Raw genomic sequence first — 22,771 nt, forward strand, 5'->3', positions numbered from 1 at the left:
AATGTTCAAGTGATAAACTTGTTCTTAGGGTTATGAAATTTAAGTACTTTTATAGTTGTACTCATGCAAAATGAATATGAGTTCTGAACTGAAAAGGCTGTTTGCCAGCAATATGAGTTGGTCCAAGGGAAGATACTCTCTCCACCTAAAATACACTTCTCCCAACTGTATTAACACCTTCGTGGTCAGAGCAACTTATCAGCAGCTGGACATGACCACCAGAAGCCTGATAAGTCTGAATAAAGTTTAATCATAAGCAAAGACAATAATGTGTTGTAGTTTAAGAATGGCATTCTCAAATTTGTGCACAGAAATGAACAGTTTAGACAGTACTATGAAGGCAAAGATTACAGTAAAACTAATCACTGCTAAGTTACACACATAGCTGTGTACCTACTATCAGTGCTGTATCTCTTATTCATTTCCTATAATTCAAGATGCCATGGCTCGTGATTCAAGAAACCTAGTTTTGTAGCTAAACTAGTCTAATTGCATGTATGATTTTCAACATATACTGTTTTAATACATACACGAAGAAGCATATCTGCATTTTAATATTTTGGAAATAAATCCTATTACCATCTACTGGTGATCAGTATTTCCCTAGTTGGTCCAAGCACTACACTGGACTACACTGTGCTATCAGCTTCAAGAACAATAAATATTTATAGCAGACTCCTCTTGGTTGTGTATTCTAAATCCTGGTTTAAAAGTGAAGACAGATAACACCAGATTTTCTGAAGTACAACCACTGTTGGCTGGAGCTGAAGAGTCAGCTTTCACAGTTTCAACAAAAGCTGGCCACCTCCATGCACAGAAATGCCAGGACAGAGTTGGCTTCCAGTTCGAGTCTGGCACAGCTCTACAGCCTCTTCTGAGCCACTCAGGTGAGTAAGAATGAGACTGGGTTGGGGCACTAGGAAGGTGGCTGGATAAGCTGAGCCATTAGGAGCCAAATGATCATCCAAGCTTGAATCCAGTGGATCTATGCACTAGTTCTGTAACGTTCATACAGCACTACTGTTCTTCTGATGTATTTTTAAAAAGTTTGTTTTGAAAAACAAAACTCTCCATAACTTTTCGTAACATTTCAAAACACAAAATATGATTCATCTATAAAGTTATCTACCACAGGAAGATTTCATAAAATCTGACGTAATTTATCACTTCCTAAAGATCCTCAGTTGATTTGCTGAAGAATAACACTACAAGGGTTACAAACAACAGTCTCCCATTTTAATACTCCTATCTCCATTTTCATCGTCTAAGCATTAAATACTTCTCTATGGCAGGATGGCTGCAGCCTTAACTTGTTAGTGGTTGGGAGTTTTGCTAAAATACAGTGTTAATCTGAACCATCATCATGCGTGGTTTCCCTCTTTTGCAAGAAGATAATGTGCTCATTCCAAAGGCACTGGAGGATTTGGATATGGCAGAGAAAGGTGTTCAGTTCACACATTCTCCCATTTTGTAACTCACTCTGTGAGTGGGGAGAGGGTAACAGTAATTATTATACATCTCCTACAGCAACTTCTCTACTTTTTGTGACTAGACCTGGTGTCCCGATAACTTATTGTCCAATTGTCTTACATTTTCAGAAGAAATAAATATGATTTTTACCGTATGAGCGCAAGCCTGTCTTTCTCAGAAGGATGATCATCGAGCCACTGAGAGTAGCGGGCAATGGACCACTCAGCCCTCTGATGCAGGGAAACATAAAGATACACCAATTACACACAAATGTGGAAAAGGACAGACGCTAATTTCAGAAACAAAGACAAAATAAGTGAAGTCAATAAAAGGCACTGTTAACACTGCAGTGACGCAGAATTAGTTAAGAAATCGGAGACTATTTAACAGAAATAGCCCAACGCATTATTTTGGAAGCACAGAGATATCTGCTACATCAGCTGTGCACCCAGTTCTGGCAGTGAACTGAATCTAGATTTCTTACTGCAACTTGCAGCCTACAATAGGACCTTCCTTTTCTACGAGCTGACAGAATATTAAAGAATTGAGAGACTATTCAAAATCAGATTATCATCTTCCTACTGTTAATGAAAATATGAAATCAATGACCATAACAGCTTTGTCACAATGAAAACAAAGTCAGTAAGTCTCATAAAACACAAGCTTGAATATTTCTAACTAAAATAACCAAGGCAAACAGAAATGTTTGTTCCTCCTCAGGACATCTAGAAAACAAAGATGGGTTAATCTCATTACCTGGAAGGGTGATTTTAACTCCGGCGGTGCTCTTGTAAATAAGAACTGAAGAATAATGCTGAATGGAATAACCTCTCCCAGGGCTGGGCTGCTGGCAATATGCTCACTGGTCTGGAACAGCAGTGGTCTGGAAAAATGCAACAATATACTTGTGAAAGGAAGGAAAGTCTTGTCTTATGTATTAGAATAATACCTTTGCAGTGGCAATATTGTCACAGGATAAAATCACCTTATTTTTTTCCAACGGTCTGTATCTCAGGTTTTCAACATAGGTTGAGATTGTAAAAAATGTACAGAAGTTGCCTGTTTTAATTAAACAGTACAGAACTGCAAATTTTATCTTTCAGTGGAAAGATGTAAGGCAACTGCAGAACTCACTCTCATAAAGAAGCAGCACTGAAAGCAACACAAAACAGCACCATTTGGCCATGATTTACATGACAATGACTTTTAAATCATAGTCATACTCTGCATAAAATTTACAAGAACTTTAATCTATTTCTAATTTGCTTGTGGGTGTTGCCAAAAAAGCCCTCAGTTCAATCAGAACTAACAAAGGGTAATAAATTAGTTTTGAAATACAGTTTGATCATAGAATCAACTGCAGGCTGCTGTGCCCACAACTCACCTGAATGACCTCAGCTGCCTGTAAGATTTGCCGAGGTCAGAGACTCGGCGGCAGAGCGGTGCTACTGCTAACTCCATCTGTAAATACAAAGATTTGAATTTGAATTAGACTATTCCAAAGTATTAAACTCAGTATTTCAGTAGTCTGCCTTTAAATAATAACCCAGACTTGCAGGCCAACTCATCAGCTTCTCACCGGTGGCTGCCTTTGGGACAAGAAGCTGTTCTTTCATATTGCAGTGCCCAAGCCAAATCTTCTGCTCATTCTTGGCAACGCAGTAAGCAGCACACAAAACAATAGCTGTAGATAAGAACAGGACATGCTCTTCTGAGCTTCCTGCAACTGAAGCTTTGTTTGTCTGCGCTCATTTCGACAGCGATGAGTTTCCTGATGAACCACTTCCACTAAGAGCCCCAAAATTCTGATGTCAGAGTGGGAAGAAAGGAAATCTGGGCAGGTTTCTGCAAACCACTACAAATGCAGTAGAAATGCACACATATGAGGGCTGTTCAAAAGTAATGCCTGCTATTTTATTTTATTGGCCCATGACAGCAGAGGTGGATGTTGGTGGTAAGGCAGTACGGGCTGAAACCTTCCCACCAACATCCCATTACATTTTGTTGCTGTGTGACAGATGGCAGCAGAGGGACAGTCTGACAGAATGGGGTCTGACATGTAAATGTGGATGAAGCAAAGGTGTGGAACTGAATTCCTCCGCATATAAGAAACGGCACCCACTTGACATTCACTGACACTTGCTGAATGTTTATGCAGACCAACCAGTGGATGTGAGCACAGTGAGGTGGTGGGTGGTGCATCTCAGCACTGGTGACAGTGATGTGAAAGACAAACCACTTTCTGAACAGCCGTGCAAATTTTTCTGAGCGTGGCATTATAGGCTCTTGTTTATTGCTGGCAAAAATGCACAGGTAACGGTGGTGACTATGTAGGAAAACAGTGTTTGGTAGTTGAGAATTTGCTCTATCAAATAGTGCTATTGTGCTCTTGGTATCTGCTGGAGTTTCCATGGAAATAAATAGGAGGCATTACTTTCAGAGCAACCTACATATTTCAGCTGGACACCCTTTCCTTTGGTGAAGGACAAGATTAAGGTGGTTCATTCATGAATACTCAGCCCTAAATGCAAGGGCACAAAACCTACGCGGATTGAAGGCAGCGGTGACCTACTACCATGGACTCACAGACAAAAGTGCATCCATAACAGCATTATTTCTTACTCAACTGTCCACTCTCCATTCTGAGAATCCATCTTTAAAAACAAGCAATTCTTAAACTCTAGTTTTTAAGCAATATGGAGTTCACTTGTCTTTCCAAACAAGAGCCAGGCTCTGCTCAGGTTCTTATATCATTCACATGAAACTAAGTTTCCATCACAAAACCTTCATTACCACTGAAGACACAGAAGCGAGAAAACAATTTCACCTCCAGATCCCAGACTGAACTTTTCAGTGCCATTACATGGCAAAATTTTGGTTAGCATGTACAATAATACAAACATCACCACTAAAAAAATAAAACATTGGGAAAATCACCTTATCCAGATGTGGATTAAGACTTTTTTTTGCATACCTGAAGTGTCAGTCAACAGAGGGATACAAATTTTAGTCTTCGTGTAGGTCTGTTAAAATCCCCAATTTAGAAAATTATTCTAACTGATTTCCAAGTAGTGCATAATTACGATGTTTCAAAGGATGAGAAATGAAAACCACCATACAATAGCCTCCCATTTAAGTAACATTGCTGAACTGGTTCCAAAGCACTTGCGATAATACAGTATTTACAATGAAGTCTTCAATACTGCTGCTCTTTCCAATTTTCATTTTCTCAGCAGGAACACCAGCTCCCAAGAAGAACCTGACTGCACTGCTGGGGTTCCTTGTCACTGTCAGCTTAAACAAAGACAATATGGTAAACTCTGTTGCCTCAGTTCATCTAAAACTAGAAGAAATTATATTAGCATTTAAAGCCAGTCAAGGCCACATCCTGCAAGCATTCATCTTCAGCAGCAGCACATCACTTAAAAAATATATGGCATACTTTCCATTGATGCCCAGGAACAAGATACAAAGCTGGAACACAGGAGGTGCCATCAGAATCTGAGGAAAAACTACTGTGCTGTGTGAGTGGCTGAGCACTGGCACAGCTGTCTGAAGGCTGCAGATCTCCTCCTTGGAGATCTCCAGAAACTGCGTGGCTGTGTCCCTGGGCACCCTGCTCTGGGTGTCCCTGCTGGGGCAGTGGTTGGGCAGAGGGACACAGAGGGCACTGCCAGCTTCAGCCACTCTGAGATTCTGTGTGCATAATGGAGTCCCATCAACTGGTTTTCAACATCTGTAAATTATCTTCATGGTCAGTGGAGAGAAACAACCACTTCTGCTGTGGGAAACCCTGAGGGAGATATCTACATTAAGTCAGGTGTGTCATGTTGTAGGAGTACTCAACAGACAAATCTGGGGGACTGAGTGCCCCAGCCTGCCACCTACACTTCCTCTACACACATGGAGAGGGAGAAGCTCATGATGGATAAAGCTCTCGCAGGCAGCACAAAGCCGCTGCCTGGGCCAGAGGCTTTGTAGTACATGCCTCACGTTCAGCATGCCATGGGATGCCAATATCACCTTGCTCAGAAGAAATCTCAGCTGCAGTGCCTTGTTCTGAATTTGCTGTCACAAGTGAGCAATGCTGAGTGCATGCAGGTTCTCCCCTGGGATTTTTGCAGGGAGGAGCACAAACTCTATACGGTGATGAAGATTAACACAAGGTCAGCCAGTTGCTTCCACACTTCTGTGCATGTATGAGAGCCAAGAAGCTTCCATTCTGCTGCATGGGGTAAGGAGGAAGCGGCCAAGAAGAAGAGCTTATTAAGTAGGATTTGCTGCATAATGATACAAGATCCCAGCAGACCTTGGAAAACAAATGGGAGCTCTGATTTCTTCAGTTTCTTTTCAGGCAGCAGCACTGACATCCAGTAGGAGCTAGTGTCTCTGAGCTGGTGGGAGCCATGGGCTCATAGCTGGGAAGAACTGGGGAGAAAAATCATTCTTTTAGGTGCTTTGGAGAATTTGAGAACAGGCAACAAAAAGCCATTCTGACTTGTGGAGAGAGAATGCATGGATTAAACTGTACCCATGAGGAAGAAGATCCCTGCAGAGCAAAATATAATTCTGCTTGGTAAGTTTTAAATGGTTGTTTCTCTCCTGAAACATAAAATGATGTAATGAGACATAAGTGAAACTTTCTACAGCTTAACCAACTCCTTATTAAAACAAATTTAAATGATTTCTCTTGAACATACTTAGCAGCTTCCATAAATCAGCATTTTTAGTCTTAAATGCTGAAGAATAAGATTTTCGTTGGAAAATTCTGCTAATTCATCTTCAACCTTTATTCATGGTAGGAAATTATTAGAATTGATAGAGCTAGATAAATTTAATGGCAGCAGATGGTTGTTTCGTGAAGCACTAGTTGCCAAAGGAAAAAAAAACTGTAAGCTTTGCAGCACACTATACCATCTCAAACTGACTCACAAAGAGTGGGAATGAGTGAAAACTAATGTGGTAAAAATGTACATAAACCACAGAAACTCGTTTTTGTCTTTTTTGTTAGTTTTTTTTTTTTTTTTTTACTTTACAACACCAGTCTGCTATGTGTTATAAGCCAATCTCTCCAATAAAAACTATACCTCACATAATAACCAAGATTGTTTTTTCCCCACTTGCTTTCAGCTATTTGTGTGAGTCCAATGACTTGATGAGATGCCACAGCATTTTGCTGCTTCTGCAATCACCTCTGCGGGCTCTCTGTATGGCTTTGGTGTCCCTGTGAGCACCCTGTTGGCAGGCACCACTGCTCCAGGACTGCCTTCCTGGGAGGACATACTCAGCTAGGAACAGCTGCTGTTTTTAAGGAGCTGGATTTGGGCAGAGGAACGAGTTGCACATCACTTCAGTTTTGATACCCATCATCACCTGAAACTGTATCAGCTGTCAATTCATGCAATGTGGTTCTGCTGTAACAGCTTTTGCTATGAGATACAGCTGTAGCTTCCAAAGCAGGTTGGATGATGCTTCTGGCTGTCTGCAAGCCAGTACCTGTACAATGCGTGCAAGGCCTTTTGTATGTTCACGTCCAATGGGTTTCACAAACATAAGGATGAGTAGCACCTTTGTCTTTTCCAAATTTCTCTCCCAAGATAGCAGACCTGAAAATACTTGTCTTCATTAAATCCACTGAGAAATCAGGCATCCAAGACATAATGTGCAACCTCAACTAATGTGAGATAAACATTATCACAGGATCTCAGGATCTGCTGGAAGAGATGCAATAGGAAGTGCACACTGAAAAGGGAACAGTTAGAATGGAAGAAGGCCTAATGACTGTCTCCTTTCCTCTAACTTCATTCCAAATCCATTGCTTTGCCATGATGTATTCATGTACTTTGCTGTATTTCACAGAACGCAATGATAGATGCCTGCCCAACTTTTATATAAAACATATTCCTCTTCTCAATGATTCTTGCTCTCTAGGCCTAAAAAAGCTATATTAGCTTTTCTTCTCAGATGACACTGTCATAGCCCATGGCTAGCTGGTCAATTATCTGTTGAACTATTCACTGGCTAGCCATATTGTACAAAATCCATCACATGGCTGGCTTTGCTAATTGGATTATATTCAGCAACTCAAGGGTGAAGTTAATACATAGTCTAGATACAGATAATGCATATATATTGAGGAGTGCTTTGAAAAACTCCATAGTGAAGTTATTGTTTAGTGCCTATTGTGGTATTTTCAAGATCTCTCATTACTAAAAAGCTGTTTTTTCAGTTGGAAAATCTGAGCATTAAATTTTTAGCAATTATATTTCCTCCTGGCCAAGAAGAATTCCAAGTTTTTAAATGTTAACTCAAAATGCTTTTTTCTAGTCATTCAGCAGGAGAGAATGCTTTAAAAAGCAAGGAAGCAGAAGAGCTCTGAATTACTGTATGAAACAAGCTGGCCTTAAAGGGATGTGGAATTTGATTTCTCCACTGTGTAGCAATTCCAAAATAGTTGATGTTGAAGCAAATCCTTCAGCTGTAATGCTTCCAAAATACCACACTTAAGAAAACAATTTCTTTGCTCTGGCAGGATGGTTGGCATTAAACATTAAGTACATTTTAGCTTTAGTAGTTTTTGTCCTTATAATTACAACTGTGATTACAACATGATGCTTCCCTCGTTTCTCTGTAAGAATCTAAAAAAGAATATTTTATGAAAAATGACAAAAAGCATTTTTACATTGTATCATCATGTTTGCTCAAAGGAATAAATTTGTTTGCACTTACAAAACCACAAATGCCTAATATCCTTGCTTTTTTAAAAGGCATATTAATTAAGGAAATTGGATTCTGACCATATGTTAACCAGCAGATAGAAACACTGCTAAGCTAGAATTTAGCACAGTCAACTTCTACAGTAAAAACATTTTTCTAGGAAAATTCAATACACTCAAAATGTCTTGCACTAACACATTGATAAAAACTTCAAGAGCTGGTGGCAGCATTAATTATGTCCCATCAAAACTGATCACAGTACTGAACAGTGACAAAAAAAACTTCAAGGATAAATCACATCTGGATGAGAAGCATAGGAAGCTGTCTACAGCATAGTGTTAGTTCAAACAGGACTAATACAAATATTTCATTTCATTCAACAATGTCTGAAAATAATCAGTCATGATGCGACACAGGGTTCATGGCAGACAGTGGCTCCAACTTTCTGTTACACCAAACATGAAAAGATGAAAAGATGGCAAAACATGCCATGCCTTCATACATGAAGCCTAAGGATTATTTACTTTTTGCAACATCAAGACTAGTTGTTTCAATGCAGTTGTATTTACAATGAATAGCTATTTTCTTATATCGACTTATAACAAGTGTTATGCAGCAGACTATTAATTTTCATGTTAAATATTACTGTAGAATACCCATTTCATCCAAATAAATTTCTCAGTTGACTGCATTGATATGTATTTCACTCTTGGCTGCACTGTCCAGCAATTCCATCAGGTGTTAAGAAGGCGTGAACTACAAACTACAGATCCCAAAGTATGCCTCTAAGTAAGTGCTGTAGCAACTCTGAATATAAAGCAAGCTAAAAAGTCCTCTGGAGAAGAACTGGTACTCCCTAGAAACATAAACACTGAAAAACCATCAGGGCTTGCTTACTCCAGGAGAACATTTCTTCTAGCCTGACTGAATTTGAAAAATTTGAAAATAAAATTTAGTATTACATGCATGAATACTGAATCACGGGCATCTTAGTAACACAAAAATGAAAACAACCTGATACAGGACTTTATAGGAGCAAACTGAAAAGTAATCTTGTGCAATTGCCTGTATAAAAGCTGAGAGCATGAACAGAAGTGAATTCACCCTATACATTGGAAGTACTTCAAACAATGAGTCCCAAGAAACAGCACAGTATGTGATAATAAGCTTGCAGCATTGCAGACATTTCCTAGGGCTTAAAAGGCTTCTGTGTTCCTGTAAGCACTGATCATTATGAAATCATGACACTCTGCCATATTTCATGCCTATCATACCTACATTTACAGCTGCCAACTAGCACACAACCAGCCTTACTTCTGAAACAGCAGTAATGCACAAGATAACATTATATTCCACAGTGTCAGTAACACCACTGACACCGCAGAAACAGGATAAGACAAAGGATGAGAGTTCAACAGAATTACAACAATAATTCCCAACTGTACAAGTAGCAGAGCTTGCTGAATGCGAGAGCTTGAAACCTCTCCCTTCCGCCTTCTGTGAACCAATACCTGCTGTTTTGAGGCAACTATCAGCAGAACAAGTATGTGGTTGAAAAATTTTCACGTTGGACTCTCAGCCAAAGTTATTGTGATGAGTAAGAGGCAACGGTATATCTGAGTATCCTGGCAGAAATGTGGTAAGAACATTCAATAAATGCAACCCAGAATTATTTGACTTGCAACATACATGTTGATCTAGTGGGTGGCAACCCTGCCCACGGCAGCGGGGTTGGAACCAGATGGTCTTTAAGATCCCTTCCAACCCAATCCATTCTATGATTCTATGTTTTAGTAAGACCTCAAGTTAAACAAAGCTGGATAGATCTCCCCAGGTCTTTCGTTTCAAGTAACCCCAAGACATCAAGATTTTATTTTTTTTTTAATCACAAAAGCTATTTTTAAGCAGGAAAATGTAACCCTTTCTGAGTTCAGAATATCCAAAATGACTCCACAAGACAGAGTACAAGTAGAAACATTTATAAGCAAATCTCCTCCTACACATACAGTCTTTCCAGGCAGGTACTTTCTTTTAGGCACCAGTCCAACTTAGGCACCAGTGCCTTTCTAGGCCTGATACCATGCCAACAACAGTGTGCAAACGAGTGAACTGCAGCCACAACTCACACTGAGCGCGCAGCTAACAGGCCCAGGACAAACCTACACCCTCTCCAGCAGGAGACCAGGCAGCTGGCATTGTGGACATGTGTTCCAAAAACAGAGAGAGTAGACCCAGCCAGTTCTTGTACTAAGTCCACTTTCAAACAAAGATAATATGCAGTGTGAAGACGAGAACAACTTCAGGCAGCCCCCAGAAACAGAAACAGTTGAAGGTCGGAGACCAGAAAGAATTCAAAACCTTTTTCTTCCTTTGTTTTCCCCCCTTTCTCCTTCCAGAATTCAAAAGAAAAGAAATAAAAAATGTATATTCACTCAGTTGTCCACCCAGGAGCTATGCTCATCAAGGCAGGAATGAACATGCAAATTCCCCCATACTCAGAAGAAAATATACTTTCGTTTTTTACTTAAAAGGCAACCCATGTCAAAATGAGAAAAATATATGTTTAAAAGATAAATCAGTGATATTTTTAGTATTATAATAACAGGTGCTTAGATCAGATGCTCTTTACAGTAGAATTAGGTAAAGATATTTCCTAAATTTATACAACTTACTTAAGCACTGCAGCATAAATTACAAAAAATGTCTGTATTCTTTCCAGAGGAGGAGTCAAGTGTCCTCTTTTTTAATCTATTTTATGCCAGTCTTCAAAATACAGAAGGGAATAGAACCTTCCCACTGAAGGCAATTGAACACTTCCCCAAACTTCTAAGATTAACGGCTGGTTTTTTACTTTTGAATAATGAACATAAAAACTTTACCCAAATTTATTCAATGTGAGCCTATTGCATGGTTTAATCCACCTCTAAAAAGTGACAGTTGCATAAGAATCAGAAAGCTGCAGAGCCAGAGCAATATCTACAGCCAAAACAAATTCCCCAAATGAAAATGCACTGGTATCCATCTCCTACATTAGGTATGACATCTAAAGTCCCAGCCAAGAACATGGAAAGAGAGGCTGCTTTTCACATATGAAGGTGAAACCCTGAAGGGGTGACACAGGGCCCTGCAATCTGCAATCTGATCTCTGTATCTCCTGACAAAGATTCTTCTTCTTGCCTTCTTTTGGGGCACTTAAATGCAAAATAAATAAAACAGCCACAATCCAGAAATGAAACAGTAATTCCTCCCTTCCCTGCCTTCCTCTCCTACCCGTTACCTACCAGCCAAAAGCAGCACTCAATATGCAGACAAGTGGAGCCTCATTCTCTTTTCCACCTGGATAATGATAACCTGTACCCTCACACCAATCTAATGGATGCCTTTGTTTTTTGGCTTTAATCACACAATGTTATTATTGACAAATTAGATTTGATGATAGCAGATAACACAGACAAGCAGTGGATATTAATCTAGCAATTTGCTTTGTGTTTCAGTTCAGTAGAAAGACATAGGTAAGTCTGAGAGACAGGCAAGTCAGATCATGAAGAGAATCCAGAAGAAAATGAAAGGGCAGCTCTTCCACAGGATATTATTATTTCTTTAGTTTGCCTCCTACTCTGCAAGGCAGGTGAGTTAGTGATTAACTGCTGCTGGCACTGTGATATATTAAAGCAATTAAGAAAATGACACACCATTGCGTTAGGAGAAAGAATGAAGTAAATGAATGGTGGCAAATGATGGACATACCAAGAAGGTCAGACAAGCTGGATAAAATTTCAAGATGCAACTGAATTTAAATGCAACAGTTGCTTGATGGGGAGCTGTCACACCTCCTGGAATGTGTTTTGCAATGACAAGGGATGTCCAACTACTAGTGGATACACCTCTCAGGATTCACTATCGCAGAGAAAATGTTTAGAACTGGAATGCACAGATCTCTACAGCTGTCTGCTTACACTTCACTGGGGGCAAAAGCATTGATGACACCTTTCAGAGAACACAGAGAAGCAATGATAAAAAGCAGAAATAGGGTAGGTATTAGGGGTACCTGTGCAAAATCTGCTGCAAGCCGCATCTTCCCACCTTCACCAAGGGGCCTTATTAGACTGGCATTGCGAATGAAAAGTTCAATTGCTCTTTGTGCCATGGCTTCAGTGTTATCAAAGACAAAGTCGAAGCACTCAAAATGTCTGAAGTAGTCACTCATGACTCTTCCTATAAAACCCTGTAGTTCTTTCATGTACAGAGAACAAGGGACATCTGGTTTTCCTGAGCTGGATAATGATCTGCAAAAAAAGAAGGAAAAAAAAGAAATAGGGACAGATAAATTTATGTTTAAAATACTATAAAAAATGACTGGATTCTTTTTGATTTTTTTCACTACCCCATAAAGTCCTGGCATGACTTAGTATCACTCAGCCTCCAAATGCTGTGTATAGCTCTTTCTGAAATTGTGGTCAAAAAATATCTCTTCATCCCTTCCTAGCTAGATGCAGGAAATCATCCCACTCCAACCTGACTTACTGAGCCTCCATGAGTTTGGAGCCTAAAGCTCAAATTCAGCCCCTAAATGTAAATATCCCAGCTGTTGATTTATAACTCTAAAAATGGATGAGAAAATGCAAGCACATGTCACAGGGTCACTACTTTCGCCTATCCCAAATCTATTTTCTTAGAATTAGTTTCCTAGATTGCTCCAAACTCTGGATTATAAAGTAAATCTAATTATCATAGAAGCAGCACAGAAGCTAGAAAACACAGAAATAAATCACCTTTCTCTTTCTTTGAAACACAGCCTGGCAACCGAGCTCTTCCAAGCTCAGGAACCTGAGCATACAGGATATCTAACAGAACTCAGCCTCAGTTTATTCAGAGATATTTTACTAGAGGCAGCAAAAGAAAGATCGAGAGGGTAAAATATTGATAGATTTTGCTTTTGTTAAAAAAGTCAAAAGGAAAACAAAAGCAGTTCTGAAAATACTTTTTTTTTTTTTTTCCAGTGAATTTCAAAGACAGAATACAAAGGAGGGATGCTTATTGGCCAAATCTTCTGCATCTGCAGGACATCTCATGATGATGTAAGACACATCAGAACAGACAATAACAACTAAAACAATGCTCACAAAGGAAGTCTCAAGTACAGTTAGGACTCAAGATACTTGCAGATAAGGAGTATTTGAAATGGTAATCTAAAATTTGACAAAAATGTACATGCTAAACTTGAGCTTTCAATAAAAAAGATTTTTTGAACCATTTCACATTTTGTAATATGTTAAGAATTTTTTCTATGTAATTTTGAATCAGAGGTTTTATGCTTTATTTTAAGCAATAAGAGTACTGACATTTCTGGGAACTATCCAGAAAAAAAAAGGCAAAAGCAAAAAAAAAGCAAAAAAAAAAAGAAGAAGAGGGTTTTTTTTAAGGACAAAAAAAGGCCCCTGCTTGGTTTTCCTTTCATTTTAAAATGAATTTTACTCAACAGATATGGGGGGAAAAAAAAAGTGAAGAAGACATATGCTGCCCCATTAATTTGTTTCAATAGATAGCTGTGTTAATTGACCATAATGCATCACCTACCTTCCCCTAATAAACACGGGCTCTTGCTCCAAGGACGCTGTAGCAATAACAATTTATTATGCATATGGCAGTAACAATTTATTATGCACAGGCAGGATGTCTTACTAAGGCAATAGTAAATTTTAAAAATACTGGTATTTACCCAGAAAAATCTTCCTGGTGCATCGTGATGATAATAGCTTCAACTGAATCTCCTACAGAGTCCAGTAACGGTTGAACAGCACTACCCATTAGATCATGGACTGCCTAAAATAGGATAAGAGAAAGGCAGAAATAAGGAACAGAAACTACAAGCATTTGCATTTTGACACCTCAAGAATACCTTGACAGTTTATTCCAACTGTGTTTTTTTAGCTATTGTGTATTAGAAATTGCTAAACAGGAGGACAAAAGTCTAAGACAGCATTTATCTTTTACTGATCTTACCAGTATGGTACATAAAGAAGGCTGTTTACTACTTCTATGTATATAAAGCATTGCATCAAAAAGATGCAGAGCGATCTGGCATTTCTGGTTTCTAGACACACATTTCGGCATACACACTTGGTTCAGCTGCTCGTTCCCCCGAGACAGGCAAGCTGCCCTTCATTCCTCTTCACACACCCGCTCCTAGATTAGAGCACAGCAGGATAGATGCGGATAGCTGTCACCCACAGCACCCGGAGGGCTGCACAGCCATCCACACTGCCCTTCAGAAAAGCACCAAATAGCATAAGGATCATAATTTTATGTGCCTGCATGGCTGCTTGTCAGGGGTAGCGATAACGGATTCAGTTACTGCTGTGTGAATGCTGCAGAGAAAGGCATTTATTTTCACAGTCAGATGACATCTGGGTTCCATCCATTATGAGAATATTCTTAAATACAAACGTTACTCAAGCTGTGACTTAGCACATGCAACACTTATGTAGCTGCAGACAGGGCAAAATATAAATTGCAGAATATTTGTGTATCTTTGGCTAGCATATACCAACACTATGGAATACTTGGGAAAAAGAAGCCACTGTTTTACAAGTAACAAACAAAGCAAACCTCAGCCCTCAGTGCTGAGGGTTCAATCTTGGGTGTTCAATTACCTTCAAGGCAGTTGTGACTGTTTCCTCAGCAGCTGCTGGGAATGAGTTCTGATTGGTAACAACCTACAAAGGTTGAAGAAATTGTTAATAATAAATGTTAATAAACATTCAAAATGGTTAGAAGCCACAACACTTAATTTCATATTAAAACATACTGAGATATTTTTTGTAATGTGTGCATTATACATAACTATCAAAAATGTTTTACACAGACAGAATTTTCAGTGCACCAGTATCGGTTCTTCACTCTCAAATTTCCTATGGGCTCTGCTGCTACTTTGGCAAAGAAATGATTCAACAGATTTCAACTGAAATATAGCTGAAGGGTTAAAAGTACAGAATAAAATTAAGTGGAATATTCTCTTGCTGCGAACAATAGAATTTACGGTGTTCAAGCAGCTCTACAGCAAACATTTGAAAGAAAGGTTATGTTCTTTCTCAGCACTGTAATTTGTCTGTAATACTACATGTTGAATAGCTGATTATGGGCAGCTACAGTAAAATTCAAACTGAAAGTCAAGGGATGACCTGAGGAATATACAACCGATTTCCTTACAGTTATGAACATCTATGTAATAGTATTTTTAAGCCAGATAAGTACTGAACTCAGACTGAATCATATCAAACTCCCTCCAACACTAAGGCACATGAGGTTTATTACTAAATACATCAGAAAAAGCAGACTTAAAAGTTAATCTACCATCTGCTTGCAAAATCCAAGCAAATTTATAAGCATTTTGGCCTTTTTAAACATTCTTTAAACATATCCACAGTCAGGAGTACTCATGATTCTGTTTCTAATCAGGCTAGGATTTAAACATGATTAACTAGAAGTACCATTATATCTGTTTGTATTAATTCACAGAGGCTGTGTAACGACTGATATCACTGAGTCATTAAACTGGAATTGTTCATAACTGAGCTGAGTACATAAAACATTTCCAGGCCAGACTTGGGTCACAGCAGCAAAGCACAGAGATGCATGTGAGGTGCTGCTTTTTTTGATTTTGCCTTTTCCTTCTACTTTTCTATTTGGCCACAAGTGTGGGAAAGCAGGGAAGGTCTTCTCAGAAAGATAAGCTCAGGCAGGGACAGATGCAGGCAAAGGCTATCAGGATTACCAGCAGAAAGACAGAGCTTTTGTGATAAGAAAAAAACTTATAACAGTGGCTGTGAGATGTGATTACTCTCTATAAATACATCTTTCCTTTCTCTTTTAATATTGACAATTTATCACATAGTAGTGCTTAATAGGGCCAACCAAGTCTTGAAAAGCTGTACAAATGTACAATAAGATGCAGTTATCAACCCCAAATCTGTCAATATTTGTTAGAGTTCTCACTAGCAAGTAGGGTAATATACATACAGCACAGCAAAGGAATTTATATTATAGAAAGACAGGGAATATCCAAGGAAGCCTACCTTCAGAACTGCTTGGTGTAGTTTGTATAGTGAATTAACTACAGCCACGTTCCTCCTCTGTCCCTCTGTAAGAGGTCCAATCACCTGGCTGGCATCTCCTTGAGTAGACAGCTGCAGTGATTGCAGAAATGGTTAGAACAGCATCAACTCTTTAACTGGTGCATCTCCTCCAACTTTTAGTTAACTAAACTTAGATTGTGGAAGAGAGCCATAGTTCATTCCTCAGTCCCAATGTTCTTCCATTGAACTCACCTCGATTCATGTGATTTCCATCTTTATATAACACAAGTTGAGACAAGACGAACAACAACCAAGAAGGACAGTTGTCTCAGCTTCCAAAACCACAGCACTCAGACCCTTGCAGATACCCACTCACTGCACATCTTCAGCTTTATAACCTAAGAATTTGAAATCACCTGTCCAAGGATGCACTATAAGCCAGTAGCAGCACAACTGCAAACAGTATACACGCTTTCAGATCTTGCTTTTGTCAACTATTCAAGCATTTCCCTAAGACCTGTTTTTTGATTTCTACTACATAAGTGAGCAGGAAAGTAGAACTGCAAGGACCAAAACTGCTACTCTTGTCCTTAAAAAGTTTTACTTACAAATCCTTCAGCAAAAATGAAAAAATTAACACTTCATTTTTAAACACTACTGTGTGTTTTTTATTACTACCACAGAAGTCAAGCTTCCAGGATGTCACATGAACAGCAATTAAATCCAGAACAGTTCTGTGAGGATTCTGCAGTGTACATTTATAATTTCAAATAAAATAAACTGTAATTGGGAAACAACCAGAAATTTTATTGTGCATAGAAAGCCAATTGAATACAAAGATCAACAAAAGGCCATGTGAACTGTAGAAGCATATCTCAATATTACAGCAAGAATAGCTATTAAAAGAAAGCTTTGCTGGGATATAGCTATCTGACCAGCTATCTATATTTCAGGATACAAAGTTATCCTCCAGGAAACTCCTGAAGATGCCTACATCCAGAAGTTTCTCAGTAAAAATATATTTGATTCCTTAAACAAGTCATCAAGAAACTTCCATGAGGTGCATCTTTACCAGCTGCAGATCCTACGGAAAGCTCTGAAATACCAAGTACGTGGTAACAAAAATTGTTCAAGAAGAGGAACAAACACTGCCAGAAGATTTTCAAGGTATGCAAAACAAATTTTTGCTAGAGAAAGCCTATTCCTGTACATCCCCTACCTTTCATTCAGCAAAAACTGAGCCATCATGCAAATAAAGTTATCTACTGTTTGCCAGCACTGCTAATAATAGAAGTTTTAGACAAGTTCTCACAAGCATACATGAACACAGATTTATTCACAACATTAGAATGACAGTATCAGTTCATTCAAATTTCTTCAAATTTAGGATTTATTTAAGGATAAACAGGTTTCTGAGGCCTCTGCAGAGGCAGAAGTCTTTTCTAACACATCTCTAATTGTTTGACATCAGAACGCATCTTTCGACTAGCTGATAAATAAATCATTTCAGCAGCTCCCTGCCTTCCTGATGAGATCAGCCATGTAAGCCATGTACAATTCTGTTTGCCTCCTACTATTTCAATTTGACAGACCTGACTGGTTTTAAGAATTCTGCTTCTCACACTCACAGCTTCCCAGATTAATAGCAAAACAGCTGTGCAGAGAAACGCAACACCCTGTCCATGCGGCAGGCCACCTCACACACCACACTGACCTTTTCTCACACCTTTTTGAAGCACTGTACAGACTATTCAACTCAGCTGTTACTTTGCACATTTACAGCTATTACACATAAAAGACTCTGTTAGGACGGTGGAATTTCACATTCTAGACACCTCAATGTCAGTTCCTTGGAGTCTCTTGCAAAGGTCTCACAAGTTCTTTTTCTTAACTCATTATGAAATCATTAAACTGTGTAACTTCTGCTGGTAAAAAAAGGCTCAACTGGTAAACAAAAATGGTAACAAGTACAAACATAAGCCTTCTGCAGAACAAGAAATTCTTGCATTCAGCACTGGAGCACAACAGATTTACAGGCAAAATCAAAAAAAGCCTTTAAAGCATCCGATCCTTTCAAAATTATTTACAATATTAAATTCTCTTCAAATTAATCAGTTTGAACTTTGACAGCTAGCTGTGTTACTCCCCTGTGTATTTCAAAATAAAATCACTGGTTGGGAAAACACAACTCTGGGAAGCAGCAGTAGGCAGTGGGCAGCCCAGGGCTCGCTGGGATGGCTTCCCACAAGGAATGCCATCCTTCCAGCTACAGCTACAGCAGAATTTCATGTGGTCCCTCCCTTCTCTTGCTGTAACCCCAATGATTTCTATGGTCTTGCCTTAAAAAAGTTCTGTCTTGAGGTCTACCCAACAGTTCATGTATATACGCTTCACCAATGGCATATACTTGGATTTTAGGAATTTGATCACTATTCAGTGTATCCAGGTAGGAAAATAATACTATCATTGTGTCTCCTCAGTCCCAACAAACTGTGCTTATGGCCCATTTGTCTTAGACACAAATCATCCTTGTTTTCTTTTTCATCATACTCAGTTTTACCAATGAATTAGACTCATCATTCTCATTTATATAGCAAGAACTCTTGAAGTGCTGTGCTGCATGTAGCTTATGCACTTTAGCACAGTGGTAATGTAACTCTTCCTCTGTTATCTGTCTGCTGGGAATTGCACTGTGTAAATAGGTTAAGTCAAATAAGTGTGACTAAGCCACAATCACTCGGCTGTAAGACACAATTCCTTTTGAAGAGAGCAGTGGAGTCAGCATTTGTTTCCTTTTTAATCGTTTATATTTATACAAAATTGCAGAATGCCAGAAGGGTGAATTTATGCTAAATAGGAATTGGGAGGACAGAAGAGGTGCCTTCATCCCAAATCAGAATTTATTTGGGGAAAGCAACAGCTAAAAAACAGTGTTGGGCTGGAAGATCAGATCCCATCTCCAGGGATCAGTTGCCTTGGGAGCCAGGCTGGCTTGAGTCTGCTAGCTGAAAACAAACTGAAAGGAACTATGCAGAGGCCAGACCTAAATTGAGTAGCAACAAGGACTGTAACTGCTTCGCTTTTCTGTATCTATCTTTAAACATAGCAATAGATTTCTTATTCTCACTTCAGTTGAATGAACTGATTTCACTTTCACGTTTAAATGTGTGTACAATGATTTTGTGGGCATGAGCAAAGCACAGGTGCTCCATACCCCAGCAAGTGGCAATTCTTGAATAGGTAACACGTCAGTACTGGCTCCCTTTGCTAGCATGAAATACCAGCACAATGGCAATATTAGGTGCTAGTGAGAGAGAGAGGTCTCCACAAGCTAATATAGCAAGGGCTTTTGTTCCATGCATCACAAGGGCTGCATCTCATGGCACGCTCAAGAACGTGAAAATGAGCTGCTGTTCTGCTGGGCATTTCAAGAAACCTCAAAGGATAACTGTTAGACCATAATGAGGATGAAACAATGGAGGCATTGCCCTTTTGACATTCTCTAAATCAGGAAGTTGAAATTTGCTCAGTGTAGCAGCTGGAATAAGGAGGTTAGAAAACTTTCTTTTAAAAATCCAATTCAGCATAATCTGAGGACCAGCAATTTGGGTGATTTTTCACAACAGACAGATTTGGTTATATTTTAGAGAAATTAGTTGGAAGGACCCCATCAAGATGTGTTGCAAGAGAAAGGCATAAACCATTTGAGCGGAGTAAGGACTCAAACCTGACACTGGAAGCCATAAACTCGGTACCAGTCTGAATGAAGGAGTGGGCTCCTGTGTTCAGTACCCACTTGCGTCCTACAGCACAGACCCACAGCACTTCATTACTTAAAGCTTATGGATTAACATTTGGAAAAAACACTTCAGGATACTTCTACCTAAAAATCCTTTAAAGTGCACAAAATAAAGACTTGAATCTGAAAATGCTTGTAGAAAAAAATTACAATAAAACTGAAGGATAATTTATGCTTTTACATCCTAAGTTATAAAACAATAAAAAGTTTTGTCTATCTTGAGATATAAATGAAGAGTCTTCTCCACTGATTTTATATAGCCACAGCCAAAATGGCCATTCATAGATCCCTTTGAAACTAACGGCATAAAACAGACCCTTCTAGGGCACTGTCAATTTCATCCTAACATGTAAGTTTAAAATACGCCGGGCTTCCCCTCACCATTGATTATTAAGGGAATCCAGATCTGGTTTCAGTGTCTGTAAGTGTCTTCATTATAGGCAACTAAGTTACAGGAGGTGAATCTTCCCTCCAGTTCTCTTGATGACTGACTGAGATGTTCATTTTTGGTGAACTTAGAAATGAAACTCGGGAAACTGAAATACAGAACTAGAAGTAAAGTGAACTAAGTTTGCTTCCTGTTATGGGTAACTTTTATAAACTCAGCTCACCATAAAACCCTTGTGACAGTAGTGTTGTACAAGTTGTACACAGCTCTGCATGAAAGAATGTCTGGTAACATGGATATGTATGCTAATATTGCATCTGAATACACTCTTTTTTGCGGGTGCTGAAGAACTGAGATAGGCAGTACATGGAAATTCCAGCTGAAGTCAACTGTAACTCTAAGGAAATGCTTGCCCAGACCCAACTGTCAGGCTGCATCTCAGCTGAGCTTCTGCATCTGTTTTGTTTTCCTCTGGCATTTTATTTTTAATAGGGTTTCTAAAGGAAATAAAGCTCAGTAGTGCAAGGTCTGCTCAGGTTCAGCAAAATACAAATGAAATAGCTGACAAATTTATTGAGTAGTTTACTGAACCCAAAATGACAATTGCAGAAGCTGATACACAAAAAAATGTGTCACAAGGAGGAACAAGCCAGCTGAAGGCCATCTGATTTGCTTCAGCCTCACATGGCAGAGAACTGTAAGCCAGAACTTGGCACTGTGGTCTGATCTAATTCAGAATCATGTGAAGCATTTTATTTTAGTTTGTATCCTTCACTAATACGAACCCTAACACGATCCCCCTGTCTCCAGATTGCAGGTGGGAATTTAGAGCAACAATAACAGATGCACGTGTACTGTCTAGGAAGAGATACTTAATTTGACAGCATGGATTTGGTTTCACATTGTGTAATCAACAGACATGTGCTGTGATTTCTTTGGGGTAAATTCTTGTTTTCACCACAAATCACCGAATCACAGAATGGCTTGGGTTGGAAGGGACCATAAAACCCATTCCTACACCCTGCCATGGGCTGGGTTGGCACCCACCAGTCATCCAATGAAGCAGTGAATGCAGAATAAAAATAAAACTATCAATTCTCTTTTAGGTGATAAAAAACATTGACTGAGGTGGTCATTTTTGTAGGAATGTTCCAACCTATTGATGCATCTTTTCCTGTAATCTGTTTGGTTTTGATTGGAGGTGCCTAACCTCCCCTCTTCCAACAGGTGGCAGCTCAGAAGAGATGCTGAGTTGCTGATTTGCTCTGCTACCATTCCCTTCACAGATAACACACTTGGTGAAAAAGCTGTTTTACACTAAGTAACTATGATCTTGTGCGCATCCTTCACGACAGTTTTAGAAAACTCCATTTATTTCATTTCTCTGTTCTAAAACAGCCTCAGCAAACCCACTCTTTAAGAGCAGGAAACAACACTGTAATTTAGGAGTACCGAGAAGATCTTAAATCAAAACAAGACTAAACTAGAGCCTCTCAACAATGCATTTGATCTAACTCTGGGATCATGAGACTAATATGTTTTGATAGCACAAATTGAACTCCAATTGTCAAGCTGACATTTTCAACAATAAATACATCCCTAATAGAGGCAGCTGATGTGGCCATACCTCTGGCAGAAAGCAATCAATCCATCTGTTACTTGGCCTCCTGCCTGATCACAACAACTTATTATAAAACACAGAATCCATTTTCAGAGTCTCTGAGTCGATAGGGCTCGGCCCTGGGATTTCTCCCATAAGCTACAAATAATTGGGATGATTTACTATTTAGTTTAATGTTCCCCATATGGCTGAAGGAGCCTTTTACAATCTCTTTCCACCTAAGTAAAACGAAAGATTACCAGAATCAGTTTGCTGTTCTTGTTTTTTTTTTTTTTTTTTGTAAAAATGTGACACTGTTTAACAGCAAAATACATAGTAATCTGAACTCCACCAGTGATGCCAGCTAATGTATTAGTACATAGAGAACAATTTGCAAAGAAATTAGAGACATAACTTAGAGGTTGGAAGTGTAAGATATGAATGAATCGAGGGAATGTGAGGTCCTTGATAAATGAGGATAAATTAAAATGAATGCCCTGCTTTAAAAATAATCAATTAAAAATTAATAATAAATCATAAATAAGAATTTAAGTTCTTGAAATGACTTCTAGTTTTTCAAAGATGGAATATTTCAAGACATGAAGGGGGGAAATCATCTGTGAGTTCAGGCACAAATGTCAAATAAGCATAAAAATATTCCTGTTGCACCCTCAGGACATTCTTGTAGCTTCCAGCATTTCTTTTTTTATTTTTTTTTTTTT

The 22,771-nt window shown here is 38.9% G+C and overlaps 1 protein-coding gene across 1 annotated transcript in view; it reads right to left on the reverse strand.

Annotated features, from left to right (window-relative positions):
• The window catches only part of COG5 (component of oligomeric golgi complex 5), a 187,336-nt gene that overhangs the window by 7,527 nt on the left and 157,038 nt on the right, over positions 1-22,771 (reverse strand). The window contains exons 15-21 of the mRNA XM_031598656.2: positions 16,263-16,373; positions 14,841-14,903; positions 13,907-14,010; positions 12,236-12,473; positions 2,855-2,931; positions 2,227-2,353; positions 1,621-1,700 (exon numbers count right to left, since the gene is read on the reverse strand). Coding sequence (XP_031454516.2) covers positions 1,621-1,700; positions 2,227-2,353; positions 2,855-2,931; positions 12,236-12,473; positions 13,907-14,010; positions 14,841-14,903; positions 16,263-16,373 — 800 coding nt within the window. The remainder of the gene's footprint in view (positions 1-1,620; positions 1,701-2,226; positions 2,354-2,854; positions 2,932-12,235; positions 12,474-13,906; positions 14,011-14,840; positions 14,904-16,262; positions 16,374-22,771) is intronic.

This window comes from Phasianus colchicus, chromosome 1 (genome assembly GCF_987193195.1).
Source record: "Phasianus colchicus chromosome 1, bPhaCol1.hap1.1, whole genome shotgun sequence".
NCBI classification, from domain to species: Eukaryota; Metazoa; Chordata; class Aves; order Galliformes; family Phasianidae; genus Phasianus; species Phasianus colchicus.